The sequence below is a fragment of the Mollisia scopiformis genome (assembly GCF_001500285.1).
Source record: "Mollisia scopiformis unplaced genomic scaffold LY89scaffold_26, whole genome shotgun sequence".
NCBI lineage: Eukaryota > Fungi > Ascomycota > Leotiomycetes > Helotiales > Mollisiaceae > Mollisia > Mollisia scopiformis.
Window position 1 is genome coordinate 422,403 of NW_017263606.1, and position 12,684 is coordinate 435,086.

Consider the following 12,684-nt stretch of genomic DNA (forward strand, 5'->3'; position numbering starts at 1 on the left):
TCGTGTTCTTCGTCCTTCGTGTAGTGTCACCGCATCCGCTTCAGATAGCGGTCTGGGACGCAGAGTTCCCACCACCACCTTGTTTTCTATCCGTCTTACTTGCCTCCCTCCTGTATGCAATATCCAGAACACTCATACTCTATTGGTAGCACGAAGATACGACACCGCCATTTGACCCCCAATTCTACGCCCCGTCATGATAGGATAGGTGGACAGCAATAATAATGGTTGTCGATATAAGATGATAAATGCGCGCGTGTGTGCAGTTCCCCGTGGGGTTGGACCGCATCCCTGCCGCAGCTCTGTGGGGAAGCCAAGAGATAAATTACGACGGTACGAAAAGAGGACCTGGGCTGGGCTGGAGCGGGTTGGGTTGGGTTGCCCCCCCACAGGATAGGTACTACATACATCCGACAGTACCAGATGCGACGCTGGACTGGACGGGTGACGAGATAGGAAAGCCGGTTGGGGTTCTCCTATCTCTTGCATTATTATTGTTGTGTATTATGAGAAGCTGGGATGATATGGGATGAAATTGTCCAAGTTCTGGGCTTTCTTGTTCTTGGGCTTGGGGTTTCTCCCTTCCTCCAGTCAAATAAAATCTGAGCATGTTTTTTTTTTTGACACTCCCTTGTGCGAGACAGGCAGGAGGAGAGATAGGATATGTGTGAAAGCGGGTTAGTGGGAGATAAGGAAAATCTGGGGGCGCCAGCAGCAGCGGGGCAAGGTTTAATGACGACGGTGGATGGGATGGGATGAGATGGGATAGGATGGGATGGTAAATTTAGAGTTGGTCGTCGGGAAGGGAAGTCTGGAACATTCGGGCAGGACGAGAGAAGGGCGGTGATTCGTGATGCGTAAGCAGCATTTCTTTCATTTAATTCTTTTTATTCACATCTGGGGAGTAGTGAGTAAGCTCGATGGTACGTGAGGCGGGATCGGGGCCCTGTGGTTTGGTACTGGAGGGTCGGATGCCTCCTGGAGAGTGAGTAATAATGTAATGTGTGGTGCTTACTTGGATAGGACGCTTGTTCGTGCTATTTGACGGCTTTTGACAGGCTATCTGTCTGTCTGACATCGGAATCTTATTAGTGAGCTTACACTATCCCCTCCCTAACAACCATCCATCACTACCTATCCTTATCAGTCACGGAGAAATCCCCCTGAGATCGAAAAACCAGCGTTCGCATCAGAGAGACTGAAATTCCACCAGTTCTCTCTCTCGCTCGAGACACGGCCTCGTCATAGCGAGAGAGTACCAGTATTCTTCCCGACCTGAAACCAAGAAGCAAGACCCAAGTGTAAACAACTCCTCATCTTTTCTCCATCCCTCAGTTCCCCCACACTGCTGCCCTAATCCTGCTGCAGGAGACAGTTTCCCCGTGCCGTGCATCCGGCATGGGAATGCCATCTCACTGCGGGGAACACATTCCGGGTACTACAGTACGAAACAGCGTTTGAGGCTTGAGCGTTGCAGAGGGATCCCAGTTTTCTTTTCGTCTGTGGAGAGTGGGTGACAATTGACATGTGTCCCGATTGATTGAGTGATTGATTGATTGATGTGCAGAAGGCTGGCTCGCTGTACGGTAGGAAGTACAGCACGGCTCGGAACCACGCTTCGTCCAAGTCTGGGGAGCGTGGCAGGGTGCCATTGTTCAGGGGGAAGAGTGGAAGTGGCTGCAAGTGTAGAGTGGTGAAATCACTGCATTAGTTGAATTGCTCGCTTGAATTGTTTCTTGTTGATTTGATTTGCGCCTCTTATCTATTTTTATTTTCCGAGTCCTCCTTGGCTCTTTTTTATGTGGGAAGATTGGATGAGCTGGGACTAAGGTTCCTGACCCCGCATTCTCTCATTTGTTGTTGTGAGGAGGTAGGCGGGGCGTCCGAGGAGTGATATCAAGTTGGGTTTTAGAAGGGTGCATGTTCTTCCTACTCGGTCACTGTTACCTAGTTGAAGAGAAAACGTGGGGAAGAGTGAGGAGAAGGTAGTCTCGGAAGTTCGAGGTCCTGAGAAGGTGTTTTGGACGGAAGAACAAAGTCCCTTATGTTTCAGGACATCGGGGCCGGTGTTAAGTCGAGGCGGGTGCAGCTTTCCTTTCCGTACCAGAGATGATGACACCACTTCATGTCCTTTCTCATCTTCATGCTTTTGTTTGATGAGGAATCAAGAGTCTATGTTTGAGTCACTTGGACATCTCCTCCTCATTTTCTCCTCACTTGTGTCCAAGTGTACGCGTGGTCATGACGATCTTGCTGACTCTCGTGTGTTTGAACCTTTCAAGTCTGATGTTCAGGGGTAGAACATGATATTGAACCAACACATGACATGATATTAAGTCGATGGTAACAGAAAAACACCTCCTTATGATTGATGGACAAATCTACTCATTCCATCTCATCATCAACTACAACAACAACTCCAATTTCCAACACGTAATTCAAAAGCCACATCTCCAATATGCCACAATCTCTCCATATTGCATGTACATCAGCACTCTCGATGATTACGCCTTTCCCGCAATCACCTCATTTCCTTCCGTTTCATTGACTGGATACCTAACGGACGTCGGATCGAGGCACAGCAACACAACATTTGTGTTGTGTGTGTGAGTGCCTCAGCCAGCAGCACAACGTGTTCATCATCCAACATCACGTTTTCGTCTACTTCCCCATCGGGTCCCGTTGTGTTTCCCCACAATCTACAGCCCAATCTACGTACCCAACTTTAAATCCCTATCATCATCATCATCATCATTCAGCCTTGTCATCAAGTGTTGCAGGCTTAATTTAACTGTTTGTTTCTTTCTCGCCACTTCTGTTTGCTTTGTTTGATGAGCCACATGTCTGCTTTATCTATTCATTACTACCTAATTCTCCTCCTCATTTCATTCATCCGTGTCTGCCTTACAAATCGACAAGGGACCTCCTCCATTTCCCCTATCTACTGTACAAGCGGCTATACATCCCCTCCCCCTCCATCAGCGGCTATGCCATTTTACCGCCTCGCCCGCCGTCCCCATCTTACATACCCCAAGCGACAAGTACCGTCCGTCGTCTCAGACATAGACAGGTCCTCGGGAAATGAGAAGTGATTAAAATTTCAGCAAAATAAGTACCTACCTACCTACCTCTGCATCTCCACGCGAGCGAACGCAAGTCATACTGCATCACCCTCCCTTCTCGCCACTGCGTTGATGAGATTGTCCGTCTCCATCCGGAGACAAACGGCATACAGCCTCGCGGCAAAATGGGTCTCGACCTTCTTTTTCCCTCATACAATTCTTATCTTGAAAATGAAGGAATGAAAGAAAGAATCAAACAAAGGTACCGCCCACTATCCGGCACTGAAGAAAGATATTCTCCGATGCACGCAAAGGCGATCTCATCCCTTCCACACCCTCTGTCCATCTTCCTTCGAGCCACGTTTCTCTTCTCCTCTCTTCTCAGGTATCGGGGATTTCCGTTTCACAACTCCATTCAGGCACTATCCGAAGCCTCTCGCCGATCATTAATATATCCCTCGGCAAGGCAACCGAGCTCCTCCTCCTCCTCCTCATCAATCAATATACTTAGTGAAACCTGTCTGCCTGCCCCTCTCGGCTGGAGGTTCCGCGATAGATGATAATATAAGCAAGTAAGGACGTAACCTTAGTGACGATCGGTTCGCTGCCGAGTTCGGGTGGGTGGCTGTTTGGCGTTGAGTGAGTGAGTGAGTGAGTGATGCATGCACGACATTTGACGAATTCGAACTTTGTTAGATTATTATTATCGTGTATGGACTAGGTATGTTGTGTATAGCTGGGCATGTCGTGTATAGCTGGGCATGTCGTGTATAGCTGGGCATGTCGTGTATAGCTGGGCATGTCGTGTATAGCTGGGCATGTCGTGTGAAACAGGCAAGCAGGCAGTGAGAACTTAATCTCGTATGAAAGGATGTCGTGATACGCGATCGAGACATCGTTCGGCGACCTCGAATTTGGATTCGTGGTTACAGTACCCGAAAGTTGTCTGTACTGTCGAAAGAATTCGGCTTCTTACCGATCTTTCGGTCGGCAGAGCACTCAAAAAATAGATAGAGAGATAAAGATGAGTCCATAATAAGCATGTGAAAATAAAATCTGCGGCATCGTCTGTCTCGGAGGTATGTCCATATTATCTTTTTGCCTTGCACAGTACCTAGCTACCTACATGCCAACTCACCAAAGAAACTGTACATAAGGAAAAGATCTCGATCAAGCCACCGCACCGCGACAAGAGGAGAAAAAAAAAGGTTATTCCGTACCTACCCCTGATCTCCATCCACCACTCCACAAACCCCGCTTCACTTCACTTCGCTTCGCTTCCTCGAACATACTTACCTAGGTACCTACCCCTGATCTCCATTCACTCACTCGATGGTATTTTCCCGTCTCCTCATCTTTCTCCTCTCCTCTCTATACCTGCCCCTCTCCCTCCCTCCAAGTTCCAGTCTACCTACCTAGCAACGGACCGAACCCCATCAGAGAAAAGTAAAATAAACACATGCTTGCATACGGACCTCTCTCTCTCTCTCTCTCTCTCTCTCTCTCTTTCTTTCGGCCCTGCTCTATCTGCACCGCGCTTCATCAAGCCTTCATTCGGCAGCGGTTAATTCTCCCCTCCTCCCCTACCCCAGAAAGAGGAGACCAAAAAGTAGCCTCACAACCGTGCAGTGCAGCGGCAAAACTCCCGCGGCAACAAGGGTATTGCTTCCCCGCTGTCCGTCCGTCTGTCTGTCCGTCTGTCTGTCCGTACTTCTTCCTATCTGTAAGTACCGTACCGTGGAACGAAGGGTTCTGGAGGCGACGAAGGTCTACGTACCTACCTACCTACCAGGTAAAGGGAGAGGGGAGAGGAGAGGGGGGTTGCAAGGCAGGCAGGCAGGGAAGAAGCGGATCCTCTCTCCCTCGAGCACAACATGCGTGTGTGCGCAAGAGGGTGAGAGAGAAGAGAGAGAAGAGAGTTGCAGCGGGAACGTGTCCGGTGGAGGGAGGTACTGCTGCTGGTGCCTCGACCGGGGAAATTCTGTTCTGGTACTTGAAGAGGAGAAGGGAAACTTTAATCTGTGCTTTGCATGGCGTGTACCTCGAGGGAGGATAATCTGTCTGTGCGATGCATTTGCAGCAAGTTTGAAACTTGAGGTAGGTAAGGTAGGTTAGGTAGGTAGAATTGACATGTGAAGAAAGATACGGATGGATCATGAGATTGAGATGTGATGAAGTTAGACTTAGAGTAAGGAAGGAAGTGACATGTGCAAGCAAATAGGTCTGTTGAAATAAAGTTTACGATCTAGATCGAGCTGTGTGGCTGTGGCTGTGAACCTTCTTTGCTGGCTGTCAGCCCGCGGAGGAAGTGTGGGTGAGTGACTGATTCCTCCAAGTCATCTGTACCGATCATGTGAAAGACTCCAAGTCACTCATACAATCTCACATGTACCGATGTCTTACATTCACGTTCACATACACCGCAAAATGGGTAGCAAAAAATAGGTAGTAAGCTCTCATTCATTCTTTCTCTCTCTGTCTCTCAATCATCCACTGTCGGCCCCCTCCCCCAAACTCCCTAGCAAGCAACATAAAAACAAACACAAAGACCACCCAACCCTCATTCTATAGAGAAGAGTGCCCATCCATCCATCCATCCCTTCCAAACACAAGGAAAAAGCAATAAAAGCCACAAAGTCTATACTGCGCGCACGCTAATTCTATATATACAAAAAACATAAAAACGGAATGAGTTGAAAAGGAAAAAAGGTTGTGATGATCGTCGTATTGTGAGATGTTGTTGTTTGTTGTGTGGAGAATTACCAAAGTCGAATGATGTTGAGAAGTGCTCCATAAGCCGTCAGGCGAAATTCCTCTATTGCTTGCTTGCTTGATCCAGCCTCCCAAATCCCATCCCATCCCATTCCAATCCCATGCTTTTGGTGAAGATTAAAATTCCAGAGAGAGAGAGAATCACATCACATATCCCCAGCCACGCTCCCAGTCGTACTACTCTGCCCACTCGAATTGAAACCCGTATCACCGGGCGTGAGCAGATCCTGCACAGCCACCTTCGGGACCTGCGGGACTGGTAACTTGCGCTGCGTGCCGTCGGTTCGCGACATGATGTCGCTGATCGTGAGGCCGGTGCGCGGAGCGGACGTCGCGGTGCTGTTGGCGTGGTACTGACCGTCGAGGTGCTGCGGCTCCATGGGCGCGAGAGCGGGCGTGTGTTGGAGGCTCAGGTTGCGGATTCCCGGGAGGTCGTAACCGCCGCCGTAGGGACGGAGACGTGGTGAGTGGGCGGGGGTGGCGAGCGGGGTATGGTCTGGTGTTGGAGAGAGGGAGTCGTGGGAGAAGGTGGGTGAGGAGGGAGCGGTGCTGTTGGGAGAGTTGGGGCGGGAGCGTTTGGCGTGGCGGTGTGCGTAGTGGTCGTCTTCGTCGTGGGAATGTGATCTTGACATGGCGTAGGCGGAAAGGGATGGGAGGTGGTTTCGGCTGCTGTGAGAGCTGTGGCTGTAGTATGGGTGGTGTCGACCGTGGTGAGGATGATGTGTTGCCAACGTGCTCTCTCGCTCGACTTGGGTGGCTGCTGTGGCGAGAAGATTGATGTCGAGGTTCTGTCCATTATTGGGACTTCCTCCTAGACTTCGCACATACGGATTGAGACCGGAAGACATGGGACTGTTGTACTGAGCGAAGGAGTGTGGAGGTGAGACATTCGGTGAGCCGATGGCAGAAGCAGGAGCAGATCTCGACATTGACTTATTTGGCGGAGGCATCATCTGAGCCATTGAAGCACCATGCTGCATTCCATTCTCGACGGCCTGTGCCACGGCCTGTTGTGCCTTATTACTCCTCCTCGAGTTGGGGTTGTTGTGTATCCTCGAATGCCTGGTCAGTTCATCCGATCTCGAGAAGCGCTTCGTGCAGCCAGGAAATTGGCAGGCGTGTGGTTTCTCGCCCGTATGCGTTCGAATATGTCTCGTCTGATGTTCTAAGCGGTGAAAAGCCTTATCGCACAGAGGGCACTTGTACGGTCGTGGCAGATCCTGTCGGTCGTCTCCTCCGTGCATCCCCCCGTTCATCTGCGGCATCATACTGACGGCGGCCATCTGTGCTTCTCTCTCGGCTTCCTGCGCAGCGTGGATCTCTGCTAATTTCTTCCGGGCGGCCTCTTGCTCGCGTTCCAAGGTCGTCTGGGGATTCAGTAGACTTGAAAAATCTACTGAAGAAGATGCGCGTTGCATGTGATCGGCGCCGCAGCGAAAAAAAGTCGACGCTCTCACACGAAATTTCTACCCGGAACGAGGAAACGTGGGGAAAGGCGAGGAAATGGGTCGGGCGAAGATAATTATTCGAATCTATAGCGTATCGCAATCTTCGATCGTCAATAACGAGTGCAGGTGGGCGGCGAGTATTATCGAGGCAGGTTTGCGTTGTTGTGGTGGTGGTGGTGGTGGTGCTGCGGCGGTCGTATAGTCGTGGGCGAATATATGTAGATGTATGCGGGCTGGCGGGAGTTTGGTTGGGGACGTCTTTTTGGTGTTATATGGGTTTGGTAGAATCCGGGCAAAAGAAGGGTTGCCGAGGGGGGGGACGGTAACTTATACTGGGGGGGGGTGCGTGAGCGAGGGCGCGGGCGTGGGTTCAGGTTCAGGTTCAGGTTCAGGTTCGGTTCAGGGCTGCCAGGGCTTAAGGCTTCCAAGGGCAGCAGGCACTCGCTCGCTCAGCTCACAGGCCCGTACAGATGGAGTATACGTAGCGATTGCGAGCGTGGGAGAGTGTGGAGCCTTGGGGGGTCGGTGGGAGAGAGCGAGGGAGAGACTGGGAGTGGCTTGGGGCGGATGTGGATTGGGGATGTGGATGGTGGATGATGGGATGGGAAGGCTTGGTGTGTTGTCTGGTCTGCCGTGCTTGGGGTGTGTCAGTACTCGAAAAATATGGCCTAGCTGGGCAGCAAAAAATAATAATATTTATAGCGTGGAGGATTAGCGTGCAAGACCTACCTCCCTAGGGAGAAAGGGGCCTGCGGGCACTGGGAATGGGACTGGACCTCGACTCCACTGGAGACGGTATGGCGGAGACTGACCAGGGTGCGCAGGGATTACTTTGGGGCCGACGATGGGGATGTGAGATGCTGCTCCTACTGCCGCTGAGGAGGAGGAGGTGAGAAAGATGAGAGGAGGGGATAGGATGAGATGATGAGATGGTGAGATGGTGAGATGGTGAGATGGTGAGATGGTGAGATGAGAGGAATGATGAAAATGCAGAAGGAAAAAAAGCTACACTGCTGCTTCTAGGATAGGGATCTGTGGAGTAAACCGACTGCATGCAATGCGCCTCGAGTATTCTTCTGTACATACAGATGTATACAGCACCGTACATGGCATTACGCTGCTGTGTGAGGACGGGAAGAGATGAGATATCTGCAGGGCATCCATCCATCCATCCATCCATCCATTATTCATCTATCTACCCGTTCCCTTGATTACCTCCTCCATCCTGTACGTAGGCCTTCATTCCGGGTTCAATCTCTCCTCTTCTCGCCGCATGTACTGTACGGCTATGTATCCTCACTTCCCATCTCTGGTTATCAGTCTGTAATATCAAGCATCCTTCTCTGTTGGCCTCGCACAACAGAAACCACAATTCTTTTTCTTAATCAAAAAACAAAGCAAAGAGGACGGACGGGTTTCGCTAGGCATTTCTGTTGCAGCCAGCCAACACCCGTATTTGCTTTCTCTCGGGTAAGGCGACCAAATAGGGCGAAGAGGACTATGAACATGAACTGATTCCTTTCTTGCTTGCTATCTATCTATCCGGGTTCTTGGCACTGCTCTCGAGATAAATTACAGACCGTATTGTCTGGTTTGTGGTTCCGGTCAAAGTGCTCCTCGATCGCGTCGGTGTTTGGAGGCGATGATTTTCTTAGTGAGAAAATGCACGACAGAATAATGGGGCGGGCATGGGGAAAAATCGGTGTAAAAGACCATAGTAAAAAAACTCCCTTCTTCCACCACCGCCACACCTTTCCTTGCCTCAAGAGTAATTATACAATGAACGACTCGAACGAAGAAACCAGATCGAACACTCTATCGCTCATGCCGAGATCTGAGATCCTGCTCTTGCGGTCCCTTCTTTCTACACTCTTTTCTTTTTCCTCGCCGCCTAACTTTTTTTTCTTGGTGGGGAGTGGGGAAGGAATTATTTTTCGTTACTTTTTCTTCATTCTTCAACTAAACCAGAAAGGGTAATATAATATCTCCAGCGGATAGGCTCCGAAGATATCTCCTTGCTACACGCGCGCACTTTCCATTCTTTCAGAATGGCGGTAAGAGTGTTATGCTTCATGCACGTACGTACTGTACATAGCTAGACGACGAGAGGAAATAGAAAGTAAACCTTCTCCTCACTTCTTTTTCACTTTTCCTTGAAACGAGACTCTTTTGCTTCTGCTGCTGCTGCTGCTGCTACTGCTCGGAGATGGATTCGAAGGAGTCAGCAGCAATACCACGTAGCACACACAAAACATTTTCCTCCGCCCAGCTTTCTCACTCCCATCCATTCATTGATTCGTCATCCACCCGCTTACTCTCCAACACACAGCCAGCAGCATCACTCACTCACTCACTCGCATCCCCATACTCGGCGTCAGTCAGACAGACAACACCAAAAGAAGAAATCTTACCGCCACCTGCTGAAACGTGGGGTACTTCCTCAGATCTCACATTTTGCTTTTCTGTTCTGGGAGCGTTCCTATTCGAGCACACACTTGATAGGGTAGACTGGCAGAGCTATAACGTGCCGAAGTAATGTATTATTCGCGACAGGACGAGACTAGACGACATCTGGAATGTGAGTGAGAAATCAGCGCTGCGTTACATTCCAGCGCTACGCCTCCCCCATATGCGTGGGGTTGCCCCAGGACTAACAGTAGCAGTAGCAGCTGGGCGAAGGTTACATACACGACTCTTTGAATTAAGGAGCGAGTCAGGAATGGAATGATGGATGGGTTGAGTAATAAGACCTTTTGCATTCTTTCTTTCTATTTGACGGGAGAGGAGGAGGCGTTTGTGGGGTTACAGTAGTCAGTCTGGGGATAGAAAGTAAGAAACAGAGTTCAAGTAAATGCATGACACAACAACCTCTCTTCCATTCATTCTTTCCTCTCTCCCCCGGATATCTCGGTCTCTGATCATCCCCTTCCCACAATAATAAAGGTGTGATAACAGACAGTAGCGAGAGTAGACCGCTAAACGTAAACTGCACCGCTCATCTCCCGCCGCCTGCCTGCCTGCCCGCCGGCAATGCGAAAAGGTGGTGTTGTCCTTGCATTACCTTTGCCTGCCAGCCTGCTTGCCCCAGAAAATAAATCTGGGGAAACAACCAAAATCGTAAGTTCATCGTTCCTATTTTAGGGCGTATCGGATCATGAGCACATAGTACAGTAAGGCGTCATTTCTCCATATACCGGTCCTTATAGCCGTGTTGTAGCATGATTTTTTTGGTCGGGGAGGAAAAGGATGAGACGGTGGATGGAGGGTTGGTGGGGAAGCCGGAGTGAGGCTGATGTTTGAGGGAAGGGAGGGCCTCGCGGCTGGGGTTTTGGTTTGGTTTGGTAATTGTGCAACGTGGGCGAAACATCGTCACATCCTCTTCTTCATTCCTTTCATTCATTCGATTCAATTCAATTCATGATTCAAAACGATGCCTTGCTCACACAGTACACTCACGACGATTCTCTTCCTTGGCATGACCTGACTACTAACAACAAGCTCTCGCACTAGCCACAACACTCACGAAGATTCCCCGGATCTGAAAATTCCCCACCCAACTTACTGCGTCCTAAAGCAGGATAACGCCAATTCCCAGATTCAAGACCAGCGATCCAGATCTAGACGAACAGGGAGGAGCGCTGTTCCTAGCCTTCTGACTCGTGCGCGTATGGCGAATCCCCAGAGTCCCCGTGTCGAGCATGACGATGATGTCTTTGCAGAAACATGGAGATGCCCTGTTCTGTTTTCTCCTTGTTTAGACGTCGTGTTCATTTCAAACGCCGACACTCCCCTAGTCCTAGTTCACTCACTCCACAGGGGAAGGGAAAAGCGAGAAAGAAAGAAAAAAAAATGAAATGAGCAAAATAGTAGATGTGGAAGACGATAAATAATGGAGTCGGTGAGGCTCAACATATTCCTTTGCAGTAAAGACTCGGTGGTACTCTGTTTTTTTTCTTCTTCAGAGGGCCTTTCTTCGGGCCGGTGAAGGTGGTTCGTGAGATCCACTCCACTTCACTGGTGCGGAGAACTTGACGAGAAAATGAATCGGGTGAAGATGGGATTCCCCGAAACGATATCGTGTCAAGGACCCATTTATGACCGAAATTTTCTTTGCTCTGTTTGGGTAGGGTTCCATAAATGATATGATTGATGCGTGCGGGAGATGGATTCGGTTCCTGCATGTGAAATGGCTTGTGATTCTTATGATGGTGACGCCATTGAGGTAGGTGACGATAAGGTGAAAAGGAGTGGACTACTTCGTTTGGCGGTGATACTGTAGTGATGTACCGCGCTGAGTAAGATGATTGAACGGACGTGAGGAGATGATAGGATGTCGGAGCATTGTGAGCCGCGAGGTGATTATTGAATATCTGAAATGAAATAGGATTTCCGTCCCTGACTTGAGTCTTCTTCGCGGGAACCCTTCAATAGTGGGGTGAAGGAGTCTTTCTCGTTCTCCAAAGGGGCCAGCCAGACAGCTGAGTCCTCAATCAGAGAGAGAATAATGAAAAGTAGGCACTGACCCTTCACTCGACTCATCCAAGACAACAGAAATGAATCACAAATGCCACCGTGCTGAACGAAGCCTGCAAAACGGCCTGCGCATCCGGGTATCAAAAAGAGACTTTGTGACATCCGCCCGCGGCGACTGGTGGGGTAAAAGAGAAGGGAACGAGGGAGTTTGGACCTTCGATCCCGTTTCCAGAAGCATTTCGCTCGATCCACCCCAAACCAAAAAAAACTATCATCTCCACATTACAGTAGCTCATTCGGATTGGCGGCAAAAGTTTCGCCGAAGTAAAGGCTTCATTTCAATTCATGCCCCCTTCCCCGTTGAGGAATCTCAGCTGAGTGAGAAAAAACGCTGCTTTGCCTTTACGCCGCTTGAACTTGGCACTTGCCTATTTGGATCGTTGTAGATGTCTAGAACAGGACGGTACGTATCTTATCTTCTTCAAGGTATGTAGGGAGGTACTTAATTATACCGGGACTAAGCCCCTTGATTCCTATGCGCCGCCGCCGCCCGTGGGGAAGGGCACAGCCTGGAACTTGGGGAATAAGGGGTAAGCAAGGAAGCGATTCACGTCGTTCCCTGAAATAGATGGACGAGCAGCGATCGTTGGCAAGCGAAATCTGTTTCCAAGCGCTGCTGAATGCTGACTCGCCATGTTCGTGCCTCGTGTCATATCTCTTGCCCCGGAGGGCTTCATTCGCTTGTGACGAGGGGCTGAGCTCGACTGACGCCTCATCATCTTGATTCGAGTTTTGTTATGCGCTCGCTGCTGCGTGAACGTATCATTCCACACGCCATGGTCTCTGGAACCATTCATTATGTTCCAGGATGATTGATGCGCGCATACCTTGATTGATCCTCCTGTTTTGATAGGAAACAGCCAGGCCAG

At 49.9% G+C, this 12,684-nt stretch overlaps 3 protein-coding genes across 3 annotated transcripts; 2 read left to right on the forward strand and 1 right to left on the reverse strand.

Annotated features, from left to right (window-relative positions):
- The first annotated feature begins 4,239 nt into the window (after positions 1-4,239).
- On the forward strand, positions 4,240-5,318 carry LY89DRAFT_258849 (uncharacterized protein). Its single transcript, XM_018206258.1, has one exon. The coding sequence runs from the start codon at positions 4,522-4,524 to the stop codon at positions 5,116-5,118; it is 597 nt and encodes a 198-aa protein (XP_018064723.1). The 5' UTR covers positions 4,240-4,521; the 3' UTR covers positions 5,119-5,318.
- A 662-nt stretch (positions 5,319-5,980) lies between these two features.
- LY89DRAFT_596352 (putative DNA-binding protein creA) lies at positions 5,981-7,117 on the reverse strand (the record flags this gene model as incomplete). The annotated part of the gene is made up of 1 exon (XM_018209915.1): positions 5,981-7,117. One exon carries the CDS (start codon positions 7,115-7,117, stop codon positions 5,981-5,983), a length of 1,137 nt encoding a protein of 378 aa, XP_018064724.1.
- Positions 7,118-7,380: 263 nt separating this feature from the next.
- LY89DRAFT_258962 (uncharacterized protein) lies at positions 7,381-8,210 on the forward strand. Its single transcript, XM_018206261.1, has one exon. It carries the CDS (start codon positions 7,509-7,511, stop codon positions 7,995-7,997), a length of 489 nt encoding a protein of 162 aa, XP_018064725.1. The 5' UTR covers positions 7,381-7,508; the 3' UTR covers positions 7,998-8,210.
- The last annotated feature ends 4,474 nt before the right edge of the window (positions 8,211-12,684 follow it).

Excerpts from the sequence above, each read along its gene's own strand:
- LY89DRAFT_258849 (XM_018206258.1), top strand. The coding sequence starts at position 4,522 with ATGCTTGCATACGGACCTCTCTCTCTCTCTCTCTCTCTCTCTCTCTCT.
- LY89DRAFT_258962 (XM_018206261.1), top strand. The coding sequence starts at position 7,509 with ATGCGGGCTGGCGGGAGTTTGGTTGGGGACGTCTTTTTGGTGTTATAT.